The sequence below is a fragment of the Tamandua tetradactyla genome, chromosome 6 (genome assembly GCF_023851605.1).
Source record: "Tamandua tetradactyla isolate mTamTet1 chromosome 6, mTamTet1.pri, whole genome shotgun sequence".
NCBI lineage: Eukaryota > Metazoa > Chordata > Mammalia > Pilosa > Myrmecophagidae > Tamandua > Tamandua tetradactyla.
In genome coordinates this window covers 55,973,936-55,996,620 of record NC_135332.1, presented here as the reverse complement: position 1 = coordinate 55,996,620, position 22,685 = coordinate 55,973,936, and the positions used below count along the sequence as shown (strand labels likewise).

At 39.1% G+C, this 22,685-nt stretch overlaps 1 protein-coding gene across 4 annotated transcripts in view; it reads left to right on the top strand.

Annotated features, from left to right (window-relative positions):
* Nucleotides 1-22,685, top strand: part of SMG6 (SMG6 nonsense mediated mRNA decay factor) — a 259,345-nt gene that overhangs the window by 45,700 nt on the left and 190,960 nt on the right. For all 4 annotated transcript variants that reach the window (XM_077165510.1, XM_077165511.1, XM_077165509.1 and 1 more), the window contains 2 exons: nucleotides 5,625-5,686; nucleotides 17,203-17,348. In XM_077165510.1, coding sequence (XP_077021625.1) covers nucleotides 5,625-5,686; nucleotides 17,203-17,348 — 208 coding nt within the window. The remainder of the gene's footprint in view (nucleotides 1-5,624; nucleotides 5,687-17,202; nucleotides 17,349-22,685) is intronic.

The window sequence follows — 22,685 nt, the reverse complement described above, 5'->3', positions numbered from 1 at the left end:
ATCATTGCTGTTTCCAATACTTGGGTGTGGTAGCCCTCAAGTACTTGGCCAGTAGAAAAATGTTTGAAACACCAGTGTTATAGATGATCTAGCCCAGGGATCGGCAAACTTTTTCTGTAAAGGGCCAAACAGTAAATATTTTAGGCTTTTGGACCATACGATCTTTACTGCAGTACCTTAACTCTGCCATTGCAGTGGAGAACAGCCATAGATAATGAGTAAACAAATGAGTGTGGCTGTATTGCAATAAAACTTTATTTGTGGACACTGAGATTTGAATTTCATAAAATTTTCATGTGCTACCAAGTATTCCTCTTTTGATTTTTCTTCTCAATCATTAAAAATGTAAAAGCCCTTCTTGGGCGGTAGAACTGTGGCTCGGTGCCAGAATTTTTGCCTGTTATGCCAGAGACCCGGGTTTGATTCCCGGAGCCTGCCCATGCCAAAAAAACCAAACATTCTTACCTCATGGACTGTATGAAAAGATTTGACAGACTGGATTTGACCTATGCACCATAGTTTGCCAATATTTAATCCAGTCCAGTATTTGGTTCCCAAATCTAGCTATCTTTCAAAATTACCTGGAGGCCTTTTTAAAATGCTGATTCATAGTCTCCTCTCCTATCTCTCTTCTCCCCAGAGATTCTGGAGAATCTGGTTTTTTTACAAAAGCTCCTCAGGTGATATACCACACACCCAAAAGTATGGAATCACTAATACTAATCTCACTCAACCTCTTTTTTATAGTTAAAGAAACAGGCTTAGAAAATTGATATACTTGCCCACAAGCAATAGCACAAATAAATGGCAAAACCAGAATTTGAACCTAGGTCTTACTCTAAGACCAGTAGTCTTTGTTCATGTATGTCATCTTGTCCTATTCCTCTGCCCCAATAAACAAGCAACAAATACTCACAAAATACAAAATACTCACAAATTCTTTGCACTGGGAAGCATATGTCTCCCTGGTGCTGATTTCCTTCCCAAGAACCAGCTGGGTACCCTGAGCTGAGTTATTCCTCTGCTTGCTGCCCAGGCTTTCTAGAGCTGTCGGCTGATTTGACACTTAGCCCATTTTCTCTCTGGTCTGCTGGTTTTAAGTGAGAGAAATAATGAAGTAAAAGCAAGTAAATTGTGTTAATATAAGACTTTGTTGAAGCAGCAGTAAACTAAACTGCAGTGTGAGGGTGAGAGTTGTTGTTTCAAGAGGTGCCTTAGTTGGAAGAGGTGGCTTTAAAAGGCATGCTTTACACTTAAGTTCGTATGGCTCAGTTCCAGCTGTCTAAGTGGGGCATCTCTACATGAAACATGTGGTTAATTATAGCTAATTGAGCTGTCATCCTGCCCAGAACAGTTCAGGGGTGGAGAAACTGAAGGTGATGAGTAATCACCACCCCTGATCTAACTCCTCAGCTTCAGTGTGGCTCTTTGGTCCAAGAATGGAATTTGAAGATTGGTTTTCATTTGCTCTGTCTTCCTACAGGACACTTAACGATATTTGGCTTGTCTGTACTTTATATCATGGAAAGAGAAAAGCTGAATGTACTAATTAATAACTTCTATCTCTAGTAAATGCTTTTTGCATTACTGATAGGTTTCTACATTTTATATGCCAAAACCCCTTCCTCACTTTCTTTATCAACTCCTGAGTTCTCAGTTCCTCCAGATGTTTTCCTGTGGCTAAGGGATAGTGACTGTAAGGGAGACACAATTTTGTTGTGCCTAGCATAGAAAGCACAGAGATCAGGTGCTTATTTTTCCCCCTCTGATATGTGTAGCAGCCTTACCTCTGTACTCACATCCTGACACTGATAAATAGACTTTGATCTCTGAAAGTCCTGGAAATTTTACAGGTACCCTTAAAATTTGGTCTCCACCTACATTGTCTCATATCTTAGAGGATAGAGCATCCTTCTTTTAAAACACAACAAAGCTATTTTTTTGTTTGTTTAATATTTGGTATATAAAATAGAGATATTCCAGGCAGATACATTGGTGAATAATTTATACTTCCTCAAGCACTTTAAAAGTATACCTCAAAATTCCTTTTAATATTGAGTACCCTCCTATCCTTAAAATGATTCATTTATAGAAAATCAGTTTTCCACACAACTATTTAGATGGCCTAAAGCAGGAACAACTATTTAGGAATTGGAAATTGGGTATATTTCAGAACCCCTCCTCTTGTGTTATATTGCTGCCTCTGAGCAGTTTCTCCTTCCTTGCTCTACAGTTCACAAAGCACTTAGATCCAATTTTGAATAATAATTTTCAGGGCTTTTATAAAGCATTTATTCCTCAAAATGCTTTAATTTTGATTATTTTGATTTATTCTTTCAGCTCTGAGTTAGGTAATAACAGTGTTGGAATTTCCATCTTATAGTTGAGAAATGACCTAAAACATTTTAGCAGCTTGCTCATAAATTCCATAGTTAATGGCAGAATAGACTTCAGAGTGTGTCTAAAGACCTTCTGACTAAAAAAAGACAGGCAATTAGTGTCTCTTTGGGTCATTGTTTTAGGATGGTGAGAAGGGCTCAGGAGCCATAGTGAATTGGTTTGGGGCTTGAATTTAATAAAGAAACCAGGAACCCTTTCATGAATCCAAACTGTCTCTCAGAGCTACACCCAAGAAACACTTGTTTCCAGTGAACAGTACATAAATGGCAGGAGGGGGATCTGGAGGCAGATAGTCTCACAATTTGAGGAGTAATATTTCTCCACCTGAGCTAGACCATCTGGGTATATTGTTAAGAATCAAAAAGTTGCAGAAATGGGAATCAATCCATAGAGATGTGGAGGAGAAGATGGAAGCCCAGAGGCTTTCCTGACTCTGAACTTGGTTTCAGATAGAGTTCTCAAAAGTTTCTGCCTCAGTGCCTGCTGACTTAATATTGACAGATATGTTGCTTAGGCCCCTTTGATCATTAACCCTTAAACCCACCCACTCCATACAACATATTCTCCTCTAGGATGCGTCTAGATTTTTAGCTCCTTTTCCTAATTGAAGCATTGTTGATAACAACAAAGGGAAACTTTGTGTAGAGTGACTGATAATTTTAGTCTGAAAATATGAGCAGTGGTTCTCATAAGGAAGATTGGGAAGAATGTGTGTGTAGTTTGTAAAATCTTCCCTCTCACCTCATTGAAAAGTAGTGCATTGAGATCTACTTTCTACTAGATACAGTTAAAATATGATAGTGGTGGATGTGAATTCAGGTAATTAAATAGGTTTCATCTCCCACCCTAATGCAAGGATCTTTGGAGAGTATGGATAGAACCACAATATTCAAAAGTCTCTTGGGGCTCTGGTTTTACTCCAGAAGGCATTGTGGGTCAAATAGTGTGAGTTTCCTACCCAGTCAGTAGGAAAGCTTAATAGTAGAACTAACCTGGTTTTAAATTGCCCTTACTCCCTCATCACCCCTTCATTTAATCAGCTTGCTACTTACTCCTCTTCCTGAGATAAATGTTGTATAGCGGAAGGAAAACTGGTATTTGGAATCAGAAGACCTGGGTTCAGATTCTAGCTCTGTCATTTACTGGTTTAAATCTCTCAAGTTTCTGAGCTGCTTTTGGTGTTAGGCTTGAATGAGATGGTTAGTATTATTTTGTTCCTGCTGAAGTGCTCTTTACATATAAATATAAGCAGTTACAAAGGCTTTCTCTTGGTTATGAATGCATTAACCAATTTATGATAGATAATTGTGGAAGAAGGTAACATTTAAAACAGGAATCAGGAGAGAATATATGCTTTTAACTTTTTGTTTTGAAATAATTTCATACCTACAGAAAAATCATAAAAATAATACAAAGAACTCCCATATATCCTCATTCAGATTCCCCAGCTGTTAGCCTTCTATGCATTGTGATTCACAGAAAGAATGTTAAGCTAACCATTGGGTGCTTACAATATGTTAGGCATGTTTTACATGCTTTATTTCATTTAATCATTGATAGCAAGCAACCCACTAACATATAGGTAATGTTACCTCCATGTGTAGAAAGAAAAAACAGGGGCTTAGGAAGGTTAGATCAGTTTCCTGAGAGCCCACAGCAGGTGAGTGGCAGTGGTAGAATTTAAATGCAAGTCTGTTTGATGGGAAAGTCCATGTTTTTCACAACTTTCCTCTACTAGTAGATCTGGAGACCTGCATATAGCCAGGCTTTTCTGTTTGCAATAGTCCACACATTTGCAATTTATTTTGTAGCAGTTTCTCACCTTTCCATTGTGTTCAAGGAATCCAGTATCCATGACCCTTGGTACTCCTCACTGTGGAGACAGTTTATCCTTAGTAAGCTATCCTAAGATTTGTAACTGCATGAATCAACCAATGTTCGATTTAGTATTGCTAATTAAATGTAATTTAAAGCAAAATTAAAGACTGAAGCGTTCATGTAGAGTTTGCTGTTGAAGTCATTGATGAAATGAGAATGTACTCTTTTTCCCATATGTAACTTCCATATGAAATAGATGGAAGTGTCATACTTCGATTGACATTGCTTTGAAAAGGTCTTTTCCTCTTGGGAGAAGTATTTAGGGGTGCTGGAGTATTTGTCCTTTGTTCTAACTACCTTCCTTGAATCAAGATTCTTGACCTGTCTTTCGCTGGCCACAATGAATGAATACATTGCTTCTAGCAGACCAGGAAAAATGACAAGGTTTAAACTGCAGATTGTTTCCATTTTCTTTGGAGTTGAATTTTTGCTCCCTTCCTTGTTTTGCTCAGAAGGATCTCTCCTCTCAGTTTTGATAGAAAGGGTTTTCAAGAACCTTGAACAATGATTGTACATTGGTAGCTCATGGGCCAGCTGTGGCTAGCATACATACGTGATTTTTTGTTGTTTTTCTTTTGTTTTCACAGTCCTGATGTTTAAGAAAACTTTTATTTCTACTTAACATATAAAAGCCAAAAGATTTCACATAAAAACCCAGATTTTAGTTTCCAGCTTTTCTTTAAGGGCGAAGAAAAAGGAACAAAATGATAATAATACTGGGCCCACATAGAGCATTTGGCTAGAATTGGAGTGAAGTAGCTATAGGTTACTACTGTCCCATCAGCCTGCTTCATTCTAGGCCCCTGTAGACATTTGAATTTTCACCTCCAGACCTAAAATTTCTATTTACAAATGCTAAGGAAGTACAGTTTGATGAGCTTGCTGTTAGTGGGTTCTGTACCCCCTGGTTACAAAAGAGAGTCCTGTATTCCTGCATAGGTAGAAAAATAAATAATATCAGACAACTTCAAGAATCAGTATTATTCCTGCTCCTTTCAGCATTTCATTTCCATCATTATGGGTGGGGCCAGAGAGCTGTGGGCATCTTTTGTACCCTACTCTGTCTTAGTTCTGCTTCACCGTTTCATTCCCTGCACACAGGCGCTAATGCCAGCAGAGGGTGCTGTCCGCTCACTGAGCCTGCTGTCATCTTGGCTCAGCTGAGCAGCAGCTGTTGGGCATGTGCCCTGGGTCTGTGTGAGAGTTTGGGCATGTCCATTTGTTTCCCATCCCTAGTGCCCACCCCTTAGACCCTGGCCAGGTTATTGTGTCACTGGGGACTCTGTTCAGTAACAGGAAACTGGGGAAAGTTTAATTGTTTTCTCCTCTCTCTTTTTCCCATGCAGTTGAACAAAAGGTTCATCCTCAGTTTTCTCCATGCCCATGGGAAGCTGTTTACCCGGATTGGGTAAGTGTGCAGGATGTTTATTTTATTTTCCTCCATTACAAGTCATTTTGGAATTTAATATTGTTAGCAACTAGACTGTGTTTGTAACTGAGGGCACAGGGTGTGAATTCTTAGAGGCCTCCACCTTCTCTTCTCTTTCCTTCACTTTCTCCTAACTGTGCTCATGAAGTTGGGGAAATACTACTCTCCATCTCTGTTTCCTCCTTCTCTTCCCTCACTAGTCACCCTGGGTTTCTCTTTCCCCTGCCTTCCCACTCGGCCCCTAGTGTGCTCTTCAAGGCAATCATACTGAGTCCCTGGCTGCAGCTGTCAGGGTTTTCCTTGGGAAGAATACTACTCACTGTTTCCCCTAAGAAGAGTGACTTTTTTTTTTCTGTATCCTTCTGACCCATACCCCTTCCTGTGTGCCCAGTTTCCTGTACTGTCATTGCATATCTCATGTAAATACCTTAACTATTCTATGGTTTCACCACCCACCATGGTTTTCTTAGATGTAAATCTTAGAGAAGGTAAGCATTACACCCCTTCAATCCCTAGAAAGCAGTAGAGTTTTGAGCATTCCTGTGGTGGATCAGTGTTCCTCACTGTGTAAAACTAGCCATGTAAAAGCCTGACTTAATGCTTGCAGACCAGAATAGATGTGTGCTGAGTGCATTTTTAATATTAGGTTCTCCCCTGGATACAGAATGAAGTCAAAAGGAGAGTGAGGAGAGAGAGGTGTGCTCTCCAACAGCTCTTAAACTGGATTTTCTGAGTTGAAGGTATCACGTGAGCTATGCTTGAGGGTGATGTTTTGGGTTGTAAATCCCCCCCATGTTGCCACTGTTTCCCTTTCACTTTCTGTCATAACCTTGTAAGTTTATCTGTAAAGGCCCAGAAGGTATCCTTAGTGGGAGTAAGAGCTATGTGAATGTGCACATACTTTTGTATTTAACTTTTTGAGAATAGAAAGGCTTTGCTTTGCCTGAAGAAATGCTGTTTCATGATGGTGAACTAGATTTGGCATTAGCCTGGGCAAGGGTGACAATGATAGTCATCACCAGGGTGGTTTTAGTTTTGGAATGACCTGAGAAAATTGAAGATGTGCCAATAAAATTAATCTCAATCAGTAGAAATAAGTATGAAGTAATTCATTTAGGAGAAATAATTCTGTATCTGTAGTTTACCCTCAATATAAACTCCAGTCTGGCAGGGCTTTTTGCCTGTTGTGTTCACTGTTGTATAACTAGGGCCTGGGATATAGTAGGTGCTCAGTAAATTTTTTTTTTTTTTTTTTGCCTGGGCAGGCGCCAGGAACTAAACCCGGGTCTCTAGCCTGGCAGGTGAGAACTAAGCCTCCTGAGCCACCATGGCCCGCCCTCAGTAAATGTTTGTTGTATGGATGAGTGGATCATTACAAGAAATAAATGGATTGTGAAAAACTAGAGAGAAGGCTTAGTAGTCTAGTAGGTTATATAGTAACCCCAAGCCAACCACTAGTGAGTAAAGTGATTGTTGTCACAGAGTAACACATCATGCATTGTAGGAAATAGCCATTGTGTTGCACGTGAAGTGACAGTTGATGGTATATTGCTTCTTAACTCTATTATCTTTTTTAGTTCTCATTGTTTTTCATCAGTCTTTCCCTTACTACCTTTTCACTCAATATTTTCTCTCCTTTTTTACCTTTTTCCTGTGTTCATCTTTAAATTTTTCTGTAACATATTGCTCTGAGTCAAAATTTCTCAACCTTGGTAATAAGTGACATTTTGAACTAGATAATTCTTTCTTGTCCTTTGCATTGTAGGGTGTTCAGCAGCATCCCTGGCTTCTACCCACTAGATGCCAGTAATCATCCCATCCCTATGCCCCCTACCCCTGAGTCATGACAATTAAAAATGTTTCTAGGGCAGTGCAATGGTGGCTCAGTGGCGTAATTCTCACCTGCCATTCCTGAGACCTGGGTTGATTGCCGGTGTCTGCCCATGTGCAAAAAAAAGAAAGGAAAGAAAAATGTTTCCATACATTGCTGGATATTCCCTGGGAGGACAAAATTTTCTCCTAGTAGAGAACATTGCTCCAAGCATTTTTTAGCTCTGTTAGAGACTTTTGGGACCAAAGAAGTTATAATCTTAGCCCAGAATGGAGGGATGTTTGGGTTACATTTTTATCAGTTTAAGCATTAGTTAGACCCTTATTTCCCCCCGCTTTTAAAATTCTCATATTTAGACTCATACATATTAGATGAAGTTTGGGAAAGAAACAATGATAAGAATATTGCAAAATAAGATCTGAGAGGAAAAATTAACCTTTTTTAAAAGATTAGATAAAAACAGGTTTATTTAGAGGCAGTGTGGGGTACCCTAACTATGTTTAAAAATAAGAATCATAAGTAGTCTTGATTTTTAAGGGAAGATAGTAAGAGCAAACAGATTTATGTTGCAGCTGAGAGATTTCAGTTAGGTGTAAGAAAATTTCACAGAGGGAAGATGTTTGAGAATTTTCTTCCCTGGAGGGCTTTGAAAAGAAATAGATTATCCCATTTGTGTGAGGTGGTTGGTACATGTCCATATTATTTTTCAGAGTTTCTTCCATTCCTGCATAGAACATACTCAACTGGCATAAAAACAAGGACAGTCCAGTTTCACCTTTATAAAAAATGAGTTTATAGTAGTGTTTATATGAGAATATGTGAATTCTAGGCACTCCAACCTCTTGTTGAGTATTCCTCTTATGCAGTCCTGGAACTAAAAGAGAATTGAGCCCCATATTCTGGAAGGTGGGAACAGTAATAACATTTCCATTGAAAAAAAAGAAAGTATAGAAGTCTGTAAGCAGACTAGAAAAGTAATGACCCCAAGCCACACAGCATCATGGACTGGTGCCTAATTACTGAAAAGATGTGAAATGTGGGAGGCGTTGAAAATGAATTCAGAGTGAGGAGACTTAATGGGGAGCAGCTGAAGGCACATCACTGTCCTGCCTGCCTTTTGAGAAAAGTTCTGATGCTGCTTTCCGGATCTTAGTCTTCTCTGTGCCTAAATTCCAAATTGCAGCATATACTTTCATGTCTGCTGTGTGCAAGTCAAGTCTTTTTACTCTTGATTCTGTTGAGACAAGGTTTAGAGATGTTAGATGGGATCAGGTCCCAAAATGATTTTGTTTTTCACGTCTTATTAGTTACAAGACCTCGAAAGTGAACAAAGTCAAAGCCTCTGTGGACTTCATTTTGTCGGTAGTTTAAATATCTCTGAGGTCCATTCCAGGCTTTATGTTCGGTAGCGTTGTAAAGTTTTTTCTCTCACTTCTACTCTGTCACAGTTTAGTTTTTCGGGTTCTTTTTTTTTTTTTTTTCTGGATTACTCTTATCTACCTTAGTTTTTAAAGAATTAAGAAGTTTAGAGAAGTTTGGAAGCTGGATTCTTTTCTGCAATGTAGTTGTCTAGCCAAGCTGTGTTCTTCAGCATGTGAGGGGCTGGGTCCAGCCTCGTTAGTCACTGTCTGAGTCACTCTTGGGTTTAGGTCCCAGTGTTGTTTGAAAGATCGGTCTCTTGAAACTGCCATTCAAATGAGATACAGTGTCTCTAGAGATCACTTTTCAAGACAGTTACTTAAGTCAGTATAATACATATCCTGAACATGATTGTATCTTCTGTGGTTTTAAAGAGAGGGACAGAATCTTTTCAGACTCAGGAAGAAGAATCAGTCAAGGGTTCCGTATAGCTCCTGACTTACAGATGCTTTCCTGGTGAGAGGCAGATCAGACCAGCACTTAGACTGGACTGAGAGAGGCAGGGAAGCCGGCAGCCTCTTGATTTACAGCAGAAAGAATACTTTTGCTTCCAATTATTGCCTTTGGTTAAAGTTACCACTTTATTTGCTTGCCTGATCATACTATTTGCACAGCTTCAAAGTCTTGGACCATAGAGACTGATATATTTATTTTGGACTTTGTATTTTTAAAAAATGTTTGTGTCTTATTTTTTAAATTAACAAATATTTATGAATACAAAAACAGTCAGTTTTTATTGTAGGGAAATCTTTTTTCTTACTATTCAGTGCTCATTGTAAAATGTTTAGAAAAAAAGAAAAAATAAAGATTACCCTTATTCTTACTATCCAGAGTTAACTAACTACTGTTAACATTTTTTCAATGCATGCACGTATTTATGTTTTCCAAATATGTATAAAAAGAGGTCATATTAGAATGTTTTTAAATCGTTGTTTTCATTTATTTTATTTTGACCTTAAAAAACTTTGTATTGTTTTAATCACGTTTTTCCACAATCTAATACAACTTAAAAATTAGTCTTCAATTGTATGGTGTGCCACCTTAATCATCTTCTGTTACTGGGAAGAGAGGGATTTTAATTTTAGGGCATTTTAATTTTAGGTTGCTTCCAATTTTTATTACAAATGACCATCTTTTTATGCTTTCTCTCTTCTTCTTAGTTACAACCTTTACAGTTATTTCAAAAGTAATATGCAAAATCTCCTTATAAATATTATAACATTAAGGATAAGGCTCTCCCTATAATTGTGCCTTCCAAAGAGATATCACTACAGTTTAGTTTCTGTATTCTTCCAGGCCTTTTTATAGCAGTTACATACTTACATATGTATCCATAAAAGCACATAATTTTGTTTTGTGTTTTTTTAAACATAAGTTATATACTATCATGAGCTCAGTTTTAGTCTAATTTCTTTCTATAATGTAAGATAGAAAAAAGATTATTTCTCAAAGAGGGAGATATAAAAGTATTACAGGTAATTTGAGGCCAAACTCAGTCATCATTTTGGTTACAAAATTAGGAACCAGTGGAGCTCTGAGAAACTCTTTTATCTGTGCATCCCTCATTATTACCTGACAAAACAGATCTGTCTGAGTAGATCCATCTTCTCTCATATCCCAGATTTGAAGTTACTCCAATTTATATCCTTATGCATTTTATTTTTTTCTTTTGTGTTAATCATGTTGAGCTAGATGAAAGGCAAAAGGAGGATTTTTAACAACTTTTTTAAAAAAGAAAATGTGACTATTTGGCCTGATGCTTGTTTGAAACTTCAGTTTGATCTAGGGGGCGTTAATGAATCTGTTTCATTTCCCATCCCAGGGAAGAGGCTTCCTCAGACACCACTTCGAAGCAAGACCATCCCACATGACACTTCTGTCATGTTGTTCTGTGCTGGCTCTCTGCTGCCTTTCAACACAGAGACACATGGCTCTAAAACTTGCCTAGTGTGGCTGCTTTTCAAGCACGATGAACTCTGCTATTCTCGTAATGAAAAGTGCTAGTCCCCCTCCCCACCTCCAACCAGAAAGAGTGCTGCACAGTGTCAGGAGTTAAAATGAAACCTTTGTTAGAGCCCATGGGGAAAAATGGATCCAGTCCAGCCCCAAACATATCCCTCTCTGCCATTCCAAACCTACATACAGTTTTAATGGTTCTGAAACTTTTTAGAGGAGGGTGGGAGGAAGAGTGTTTTTTATTTTTATTTTTTTAAGGACACTTGAAGTGGCATGTGTGTGGAGAAAACAAATGCACGGCATGTCTTGTTTTGTTTTTTAGTTGAGAAGTTGTGGGTTTACAGAACAATTATGCATAAAATACAGGATTCCCATAATACTGTAGTATTAATGTCTTACATTGGTGTGATACATTTGTTACAGCTGATGAAAGCACATTTAATAATCTTACTATTGACTGTAGTCTATGATTTAACCTGGGGTTTACTGTATTGTGCGGTCCCATGGATTTTCTTTAGAAATTTTATTCTAGTAACATTTATGCAACCTGAAATTTCCTCTGTTAACCACATTTAAATATATAATTTAGTGCTGTTAATTACAGTCATAGTGTTGTGTTTTCATCACCACCATCCATTATCAAAACTCTTCCATCATTCTAATTAGAAACTCTGTACCCTTTACGTTTTAACTCCTTATTCCCTACCCCCATCCCTTCTCCTGGGTAACCTATGTTCTAAATTCTGACTCTGTGATTTTGCTTATTCTAATTTTTTCATATCAGTGAGATCATACAATATTTGTCCTTTCGTGTCTGCTTATTTCACTTTACATGATGTCTTTATGGTTTAAAAATTGTTGCATGTATTAGATCTTCATTCTTTTTCAGGGCTGAATATTATTCCATTGTGTGTATATACCACATTTTGTTTATCCATTCATCTGTTGATGGACACTTGGGTTGTTTATTGTGAATAATGCTGCTATGAACATCAGTGTGCAAATGTCTGTTCAAGTCTCTGCTTTCAGTTCTTTTGAGTATATACCTAGAAGTAGGATTGTTAAGTCATATGGTAATTCTATACTTAACTCTGAAGAACTAACTGCCAAACTGTCTTCCACAGCTGTTGCACCATCAGCAGTGAATGAGTATTCTTACTTCTCCACATCTTAACACTTGCAATTTTCCATTTTTAAAATTGTAGTCATTCTAGTGAGTGTGAAATGATGTTTCCTTGTGGTTTTGATCTGCATTTCCCTAATGGCTAGTGATGTTGAGTACCTTTTCCTGTGCTTCTTGGCCATTTGTAGATCTTCTTTGGAGAAAAATCTATTCAAGTCTTGCCTGTTTTTTTAAATTGTGTTGTTTGTCTTTTTATTGTTGAGTTGAAGGATTTTTTAAAATACATTCTGCATATTAAACTTTATCAGATATGCGGTTTCTGAATATTTTCTCTCATTGAGTAGGTTTTCATTTTACTTTCATGATAAAATTCTTTGAGGTGCAAAAGTTTTGAATTTTTGACAATGTCCCATTTATCTGTTTTTTTTTTTTTCTTTTGTTCCTTATACTTTGGGTGTAAAAATCTAAGAAGTTTTTGCCTAACACAGGGTCCTGAAGATGCTTCCCTATGTTTTCTTCTAGGAGTTTGATAGTCCTGTCTCTTATATCTAGGTCTTTGATCCATTTTGAGTTGATTTTTGTATAAGGTGTGAGGTAAGGGTCCTCCTTTTGTTTGTAAATAGAGATCCAGTTTTCCCAGAACCATTTGTTGAAGAGACTGTTCTTTCCCAGTTGAGTGGTCTTTGCCCCCTTGTCAGAAGTCATTTGGCCATATGTGAAGGTTGATTTCTGAACTCTCAGTTTGATCCCATTGGTCTATATGACTGTCCTTGTGCCAGGACCATGTTGTTTTGCTTACTGTGGCTTTGTAATAACTTATGATTGGCAAGTAGAGCCCTCCAACTTTGTTCTTCTTTTCAAAATGGCTTTGGCTATTTGAGGCCCTCTAACCTTCCATGATTGGCTTTTCCATTTCTGCAAAGAAGATGGTTGAAATTTTTAATGGGATAGCATTGGATCTGTACATCTCTTTCAGTAGGATTGACATCTTAACAATATTAGTCTTCCAATCCATGAACACAGAATGTCCTTCAATTTATTTAGGTCTTCTTTGTTTTTTTTTTTGTTTGTTTGTTTTGTTTTTTAGCAATGTCTTATAGTTTTCTGTGTACAGGTCTTTTACATCCTTGGTTAGATTTATTCATAGATAGATTCTTTCAGTTGCTATTGTAAATGGAAGTTTTCTCTTGAGTTCTTCTTCTGATTGTTCATTACAAGTGTATAGAAACCCTACTGATTTTTGGGTATTGATCTTTGGCCCCCTCATTTTGCTGAATTCATTTATTAAACCTTTGAGCTTGTTGTGGATTTTTCAGAATTTTCTGTATATAGGTTCATGTCATCGGTTGTTATTAAATCCATTTGAACATCTTTATGGATTTTTCAGGATTTTCTATACATAAGGTCATGTCATCTGCAACTAGGGAAAGTTTTACTTCTTCCTTTCCAGTTTGAATGTCTTTTATTTCTTTTTCTTTCCTAATTGCTCTGGCAAGAACTTCCATTACAACGTTGAATGACAGTAGTGATGGTGGGCATCCTTGATCTTAGAGGGAAAGCTTTCAGTCTTTCACCTTTAAGTAAGATGTTCTCTGTTGGTTTTGACATATATGTCCCTTATCATGTTGGGGAAGTTTTCTTATATTCCAAGTTTTGTAAGTTTTTTTTTTTTCCATGGTGGGATGCTGGATTTTGTTAGATGCCTTTCCTTTGTCAAATGAGGTGATTATGTGGATTTTTCTTTCACTCCGTTAATGTGATATATAACATTAATTGATTTTCCTATGGCAAGCCACCTTTGCATAACCTGGGATAAGTCCCACTTGATCATGGTGTGTAATTATTTTAATATGCTATTAGATTCTGATTGCTAGTATTTTGTTAAAGATTTTTGCATCTGCACTCTCATGAGAGATACTGTTCTGTAATTTTCTTGGGGTATCTTTATCTATCTTTGGTTCATACATTTGATTGATTCACTCCTAGATTGAATTAGGGAATGTTCCCGCCTCTTACATTTTTGGTAATAGTTTGAGCAGAATTGGTGTTAATTTCTCTTGGAATATTTGGTAAAATTCCCCTGTTGAAGCCATCTGGTCCTGGGCTTTCTTGGGAGATTTTTGAATACTGATTTAATGTCTTTACTAGTTATTGGTTTGTTGAGATCTTCTATTTCTTCTTGAGTAGTGTTTCAAGGAATATGTCCATTTCATCTAGTTTGTCTGATTTGTTGGCATACAGTTGTTCATGGTATCCTCCTGTAGTTTTTTGTTTCAGTGGGGTTGGTAGTAATGTCACCCTTTTCATTTCTGATATTAGTCATTTATGTCCTCTCTTTTTTTCTTCAACAGTCTAGCTGAAGGTTTGTCAATTTGTTGATCTTCTCAAAGAACGAATTTTTTATTTTGTTGATTCTCTCTATTGTTTTTTTTTTATGCCCTATTTCATTTATCTTCTGCTCTAATCTTCTTCCTTCCTCCTGCACACTTTGTGCTTGGTTTGCTCTTCTTTGTTTACTTCTTCCAGTTTTGGGGTTAGGCCTCTGATTTGAAATCTGTGTTTTTTTTTTTTAATGTAAGCATTTAGAACTAGAAAGTTCTCTCTCAGTACTGCCTTTGCTGCATCCTGTAACTTTTGGTATGTTACATTTTTATTTTTATTTGCCTTAAGATATTTCCTAATTTCCCCTTTGACCCAATGGCTGTTTAACCTATTGTTCAATTTCCATATATTTGTGAATTTTCCATTTTTCACTCTGCTTTTTATTTCTGGTTTCATTCCATTGTGGGAGGAGAAGTTACGTTATATAATTTCAATATTTTTTTAATTTAGTGGGACTTTTTTGGACCTAAGATATGTTTTATTCTGGAAAATTATCCATGTACACTCAGGGAGAATTTATATTCTTTTGTTGGGTAAAGTGATCTATATATGTCTTTTAGGTCTAGTTGGTTTAGAGTTTTGTTCCAGTCTTCTATTTCCTTACTTATCTTCTGTCTAGATGTCCTATTCATTATTGAAAGTGGTGTAGTAAAATCTCCTATTATTAATGTAGAAACATCTATTTCTCCTTTCAAATACGTATTTGCTTCATATATTTTGGGGCTCTGCTATTAAGTGCGTCTTGCATCTATATTTATGATTGCTGAATATTCTTGTTGTATTGACCCCTTTATCATTATTTAATGACCATCTTTGACCCTCATAACAACTTTTTGACAAGGTTTGTCTTAGCTGCTATTAGTATAGCTGACCTCAGCTTTTTGGTTTTGGTTACTAATTGTGTGGTATATATTTTTCTATCCTTTCACTTTCAATTTATCTTTGAATTTAAAGTGATTCTCTCATAGACAGCATATTGTTGGGTCATTCTTTTTTATCCATTCTGCCTACCACTGTCTTTTGACTGGAGAGTTTAATCCATTTACATTTAAAGCCATTCCTGATAATGCAATTTCTTCTGCCATTTTACTGTTTAGTGTTTGTAGGTCATGTTGTTTTTGTCCCTGAATTCTTCCACTAATGCCTACATTCATATTTATTTGATTTTGTATTGTACCATATTGAGTCTCTTCTCATTCCTATCTGGATATATTTTTCATGTATTTTCCTTTAGGTTACCATAGGGTTAAAATTTAACATCCTAAATATACGACAATCATATTTGATTTGATACCAACTTCACTTCAGTAGCATACACATATACTATTCCTATTTCCCTCTTTCCCCCACCTTTTTTTGTACTTCTTACAAATTATGTATTCAGACACTTCCTGCCAGTTTAATAGTTGTTATGATGTAGGGACTGATTCCTGGAGCTTCCTACTCGATCATTTTCCCACAGTCCTGCACATGGCATGTTTTGTGCCAATGAAAATGAGGACAGCTCAGCAGAGAAGGTAACTGATATGTAAAATGTAATTGACCCATAGCTGTGGTATGATTTCTGGGCACCAGTGGGTCAGTAATAGGAGTTGTCCTCCAAAGGCAAGGAATGAAGATTGCCAAAATGCCAGAGAATTTGGGGGTTTTCTAATCTGGGGAGGATACTTCTCAACGAGGAAAGGACCAAGCTGCTAGTGAAACTAGAAGCATCTTTCTCTAGGACTTGAAACTGTTTCAAATATTTTGAGAAGGTTTCCTTCTCTGTGGCTTTCCAGAAGCCATTTATTAATCCAGTTCACAGCGCTTCGGTCCCCCCCTACCCCCAGTGTACCACAGTTAGTTTGTTTGAGGCAGGTGTGGATAAAAGATACCTTGCTAACTACAAATTGTTGAATTGTTAGGTATGGACCTAAGGCCCTTGTGCCTGGTTTCTCTCTCTAGCACCAAGCTTGAATTTGCTTTTTATTTCTGAGGTCTGTTCCTGTTGCCAAAGGCACTCCAGGCATTCACCACTATTTGGGATCCAGTGGCCACGCTTGGCAAGCAGTAGTTTGAATGACCTCTCCAGAAGCCCTAGGTCACTGACTGAATTTCTGCCTCCCTACATTACAGGGAGTGGCACTTGGCCAGGGCATTATATTTCCACTGGCCTGAAAACATAAAGACCCTGATGAACAGAGGCTTGTATGAGAAAGGAAGGTAGCAACACAGGAAAGACTAAAACAGATCATTGGGGCCCTAGGTTTAGGAATTCTTCAAGAGGAAATTTGGGATCCTTAGTTGGAACAATTAGTGTGGCAGTACCTCTAAGAAGACAGCAATAAATTATGTGTGATTTCCTGAAATAAATCCTTGAGTAAAGAATCTCTAGATTCATGTGACTCTTTTTATAGAATACAACTTTTATATTTTATACTAGAGTTTGGAGAATATGTAGGTCTTAGAGCTTAAAGGAAATTTGTTCCCTATTTAGAAAAACTGTTTCAGAGAGAAACTTTCATATCAGCTCGAATTCGTTTATCACCAGACCTTAGCAAATAGCACTCCAAAACATAGCAACTCATATAGTGATTTATCCAAAAATTGAGTTGTTTCCATCACCAAAATCTGAACACCTTACTTTTTTCTGTTTGTTCAAAATCACAGAATACCAGAAAGAGTTTTCAAAGTAGCAAAGAAACATCCTAGACATTAGTTGTCTGCTTTCCAAGAGTGTATATCTCTGTGAGCACCAAGATCTCTTGGGGATGTGCCTCACTGATGGGCTCACTCTATCTACAGGATGGAGACATTCCCTGCAGTGACTGAGAAGGTCCTCAAGGAGTTCCAGGTTTTACTGCAGCACAGCCCCTCTCCTATTGGAAGTACCCGCATGTTGCAGCTAATGACCATCAACATGTTTGCAGTGCACAACTCCCAGTTGAAAGGTAAGGAGCATCCAGTTTTTTGATTTAGACAGATAGAGACTACTCTATAGCTTTTTTCCTGTGTTAACACACCATTACTCTACCCCCCCTCCCCCCCCGCACACACACTTCCCTTCCCACCATTGCCTCTTAGATCTTTATTTTGTGATATCTCTGTGAATCTCTAGTGCTTGGGTGGGACGAAAGGAGAGAATCATGGGTATAGAGCTTAATTTGCAAATCCAGAGATGCTGTTGCACATCTGGCCATGCTAAAGGCAGCAGCAAAGCTTCTTGGAAGCTGCAGACCCTCCCAGGGGAGAGGCATTGCTGAAATGTTTCACTGCAGAGACCATACGCTTGGCAGGGATTGGGAATAGCTGTTTCTGGGCTCATGTACCCTGTTTGTTCAATATGGAAAAGTCTAGTTCCCTATGGGATATCCCTTGTGGGAGTCTGCCAAGGAGTAAGAACAGAGAATTGATGAGCTTTGGTGACTCAAATCTGGAAGCACAAAAACCACCAAGCTTAGAATTTGGCTAATATACTGGTGTGCATTCTGAAATGCTTTTCTGAACATTCTTTGTTTTTTGGGGGAAGGGAGGAAGACTGATTGTCAGGACTGATCTGATGACCAGGTCAAAGTTGAAGGTTGTTAGCAGGATATCTTTCCTTCCCTCTACCCCATCTCGGTAAGGATTATGTGGTTTAACTTGATGAGTATATGTAGCATGTGGTGGCATTATTTTGTGTATTTGTTTGCAAGTCAGGTTTGGTCTCTGCTGCCAAGGAATCATTTCAGAGCATTGACAGTGAGTGTTTGGTCTCAGGACTGGAAAGTTATTATCTGAAATGCCAGGAAGTGGGAATAGCCCCATGGAGACTCTGTTGTAAAACAGATCTGGCATTTCTGGACAGAATGTAGCTAGTTCTTTTGTTGCACCTTTTCTTAGTGCTTTCTTTTGCCCTGAAGTTGATTTATTTGCCTTCCTATTTGTATCTGGGAGTTATGCTCCAGTTTGCTTCTGATGGAGGAGTTTGTTCCCTGATGATTGGGTATGCCACACTTTCCCTTGAAACATGGTTCTTCCCTGGACTCTGCAAAGTCCTTGCTAGTCTGCCTGGCCTTTCAATCACATTTGAATCCTAAAGGTGATTTTCTCCTTTCATGCTGCCTGCTACGACATTTAGAATTCCCAGCAGAAGGCAAAAATGTAGAGGCTTAGGTGCCTTTGTGAACTTGGCTAATTATTCTAGGGATGACTATTTGTTTAAGCAGCTCTGAGGAAGCCTGGAGTCCTGAGGGGCAGTGGTGGTTTCCAGGAAGGAGGAAATAAAGTTTGTAAAATGCTGACCTGTTGAGGCTGTGAAGTCCAAAGGGGAGGGAGATTGATTCCTTCATAGTTACTCTGCTACAAAGTAGGAAGCTCACTGGACTCAGGAAACAGAGGCCTCCTGAGGTGCCCTCCCATTCATTTTACTGCCTCCCACTAAAAAACAACCCAGAGTTCAATAAGCTGCCTGTCACAAAGCTGCAGCATCTGCCAATGTATTGTTCCAACATCAAGTGACCTGTGGCCTCTGTAGGTATGAATGTGAAGGACCTGCAGCTCTTGCCTGTGAAGCATCTTTTGTCAGCAACTTCTGCTCTATGAAAAGGAATATCTTGGCCTTTACATAGGCCACCAGTGAATCCTTTTCTTCCAGCTATTGTTAAAAACACATTAAGAAAATCCAGGTGAAAGAAAGGGGAGATGGCGAGAATAGAGAAAGAAGCAAATAGGTAGTTCCTTTACTTGAGGCCAAGGAACCTTTTCTAGGGTTCTTTTCCATGGTTGGTCATAGTGAGTATCCTCTAGCTAGGAAAGGCATGTAAGAGCCTCTACTTGAGACCCTACCACTTTTTTCTGGCCTTGTCCTGACTCTTACCTCCGTGAACCAGCTGTGGCCAAGAAGAGTATGAGTTCAGGTGATCAGAGGCTCCAAGGGTGTTTCAGGGAAAGAACAGCCCAGGCCACAGGATATAACACTCAGCTAGGACAGAGAGCTCTGTGGATGTGCTGCCAAGTACCCGGTGTGCAGCTGAGGCGGCAGTTCCAGACCCCACTGTGTGGGCTGCCATTGGGAGAGGGGTGAGCAGAGCACTCAGCAGGGCTGGCTGGTGGGAAGATGCACTTTTCCATTTCCCAGCAAATGAGTCATCTTCTCTGGGCCCCTGTGCTGTGCTTGCACGGACAGTGGCAAGAAGCGGGTGTTGTGGCTGAGTAGCAGCATCTGTGCCGGGGGTGGAGAGGGAAGGGGGTTGGGGAGAGGGTAAAGATTTAAATCCTTCACTAATCAGCAGCAGTTTGAATCACAGTTTTATGAGTAAGGAAGTGATAAATCACCCCTCAGTGTTCAGACCCCCAAGTCCAGTAATCCATTGCCCTTCTAAAAGCTTCCCTCCAGGCCAGTCTGCCTGCTGTCAGAGTCACCACCCAGCCACAGGTCCCTAGCTGTCTAAAACCCGGAAGCAAGTGCCTGCTGTTGCCTGGCCCTCCCAGGTGCTTGGGGTCTGTGGTGATTTGGCAGCCACTGCAAACTGTAGAACATCTGGGCCATCATTTTTCATTCCATTCCTTCTTGGATGTGTCCTTCTGAGTGGGTGTTTGCATATGTCAGTTCCTGGACTCTGTGGAGAAGCAGCCTTCCAGCCTGGAGCAGAGGTGATCTTGTGACCTAGAAGGCACTCTGGATCTTCTTAATCAGTGCCTGGGCCTTCCCTGTAGGTGTGGTATCTAAAGGGTATGATTTGGAGAGCAACAGGGGAGTCCTTACTAAAAACGATGTTTTTGCTGATGTCTCCAATGCTGTGAAAAAATTTTTTAACCAAGTGCTACTCTGTGTAACTACTCTGTTTTCAAAATACAGATAGTCCAGGGATGGGAATAATATTGCTAATAACACTTTAGTGTGACTGCTTTCAAATGTTTCCCTTGCAGTCAGGAAAGACATAGAGCTGTTGAAAAGCTTTGGACACCTCAGAAGATGAAAAGAAGGAAAAGACTTAGATGCTAATGAGAGAAAGGCACTTTCTCCTTTTTCCTAGGTTATAGTTTTCCCTGGAACTAACCCTACCGAGGCAGAGGTTGTGAGACCAGATTGGGTACTCCCCCACCCCCAGATTTGCCCATGGAGGGAAATTAGTTGAGTTATGCCACATCATTTAGCCAACTGAACTTTTAGATCTTAGCCATGATCTTAAAAATTATTGGTTCAGGCTGTTGGTGGGGAGATCTTTTTCTCCTCCTCCCATCTGAGCCCAATTGAAAATCCTACTTCAGTAGAACTACCAATAGTCTAGAATTCTAATGTTCTACTCTGAGATGGTTGGGGGCCAATAAATAAATTTGAGAGACAGGACAAGAGATGTTTGAGGACCCGGAATTTATTAGGCACTCAGTAAGTATTTATTGAATGCATATAGATGAGGACAGCCACAATTCTGGGCAAGCAAGCTCTCAGTGAGCAGTTTGTTCCTTACCTGGCCAGTGTCCAGAATTGTCCTGTGGCGGGTGGTGGCGAGATAGGTGGTTCCCAGAGTGATGTCACAATTGGTAATCTCTCTAAGGCATTCCTGAGCCTGAAGGAAGAAATGGGGCCTTCTCCACGTGGCTCAGCATTTAACACTTCAGTAGCCATCTGATTGGCTGATAGGATGTTGGAGGGTGAGCTGTTGATCTAAACCACAAGCACTTCAAGAATTTTAATTTTTAAAAATTCTGTAATTAAAAAAAATAAAACTCTGGTTTCTTGAAGAAGAATAATTGAAGCAACATTTGTGGTAGAGCATCACTGAAACCCCATTGCATCCCCCATCTGTGCCCAATTTACTCCAATCTGGCCTTTTTTTCCCCTTTTTTTCTCCCCCTGCCCCCCCCCACTTTTTTTTTTTTTTAAATATGTTTTGTAATTCCTGGAATCAAAACCATCTCAGGCACACACTGTTTTATTTTACTGTATTATTGGATTATACTTCCTATAAATCATTGGTTGTTATTCATTGGCCACCACTGGAATAACTTCCCTTTTCTTGCCCTGGCCCCCTCCTCTTTTCCTCCTCTTTTCCTCTTCTAAAAATTCATTTCAGCCTTGCAAAACAGCCATGATGGCAGCAAGAGGGCACCCAAGAGACACTTCTTACTTGTGCCATTGGTGCTCCTTGCTCTTTGCAAACATTTGGGGGCTGAGATTGGAATAGGACTGGGGCTAGACTGGCATTCCTTTTATTATCTTTTATGTTTGCTTTTTATGGTCTGTTTGTAATTCTAAAGTGCAGCAGGTAGAGGGAGTGCCACATGGGAGTCTCCAGGGGACCAGAAACCACAGCTGTGTATTTTGGACTGATAGAACTTAACCCAGGGGTATGGAATGCCTGATCCTATGTGGGGACCTCACGCCTTCATGCCGTTGTTGTGTACTGAAGTTGAGTCTTGCTGAGAAGTTCAGCTCGCAACCAAAATTTGTCTTCCAGTATGCAACAACCTCAGAGATCTTCAGAAAAGCAGTTTACTCCTCTGTGGTGAATCACTTGTGTCTGAGTCTCTTACCCAAGTAGAATGTATGTGTTGTCTAATCCTCTGCTTGTCAGAACAGTTGTACAGGAAATCCACCTTTCATAAGGCTTGAGTTTAGCTGTTTAAATTGTCCCTCTCATTCCTCCTTCTTTAACTCCAGCTCTGGGCCATACTCGATTTCTCGAGGTTATCAGTGCTGCCTCACCTTCATTTTCAGGCTGCCAGTTAAGCATAAATGTTTATTAACAAAGACAGAGCCAGCCGGTCAACGAATTTGTGAGAAATAGATCCTAAGGTCAAAATAGGCTAGGCTTTGGAAGGCATCCAGAGGAAGAAGCATCCTTAAGCTATGTGCTCTGTCCCTGTGGGGGAGATAGTTATATCAACAGACTGCATAGTACACGCTTCCCTCGGCAGTCTCTGCCTATGGATCTGCCTCAAGTTCCCTGGGAAAGAAAAAAATGTTAATTAAATGAGCCTGTCAGGAAGGGCCTACCTATCTTCCCAAGTCTCAGTTCCAGGGTCTTTGTTATTTTCTGAATGACTGTTACTTGAGGTTGGGGAGGAAAAGCTGTTATAAAAAGGTAAAGAAATGAGAAAGTTCAGATATATCAATAAAATTAAGCCTCTTATGTTGGCTGAAGAAATGGCCTCTGTTTTTACCCCAAGGATGACAGAGTTATAGTTTGGTCTCCATGACTGCTTTGGTGTGGAGTGTGGAAGTATAGTATCCCATCGTTGCCCAGTGGTTAATGTGGGCTGTATACCTCATCTCTGTTGCCTTTTTATAGCTTCTAAATTTG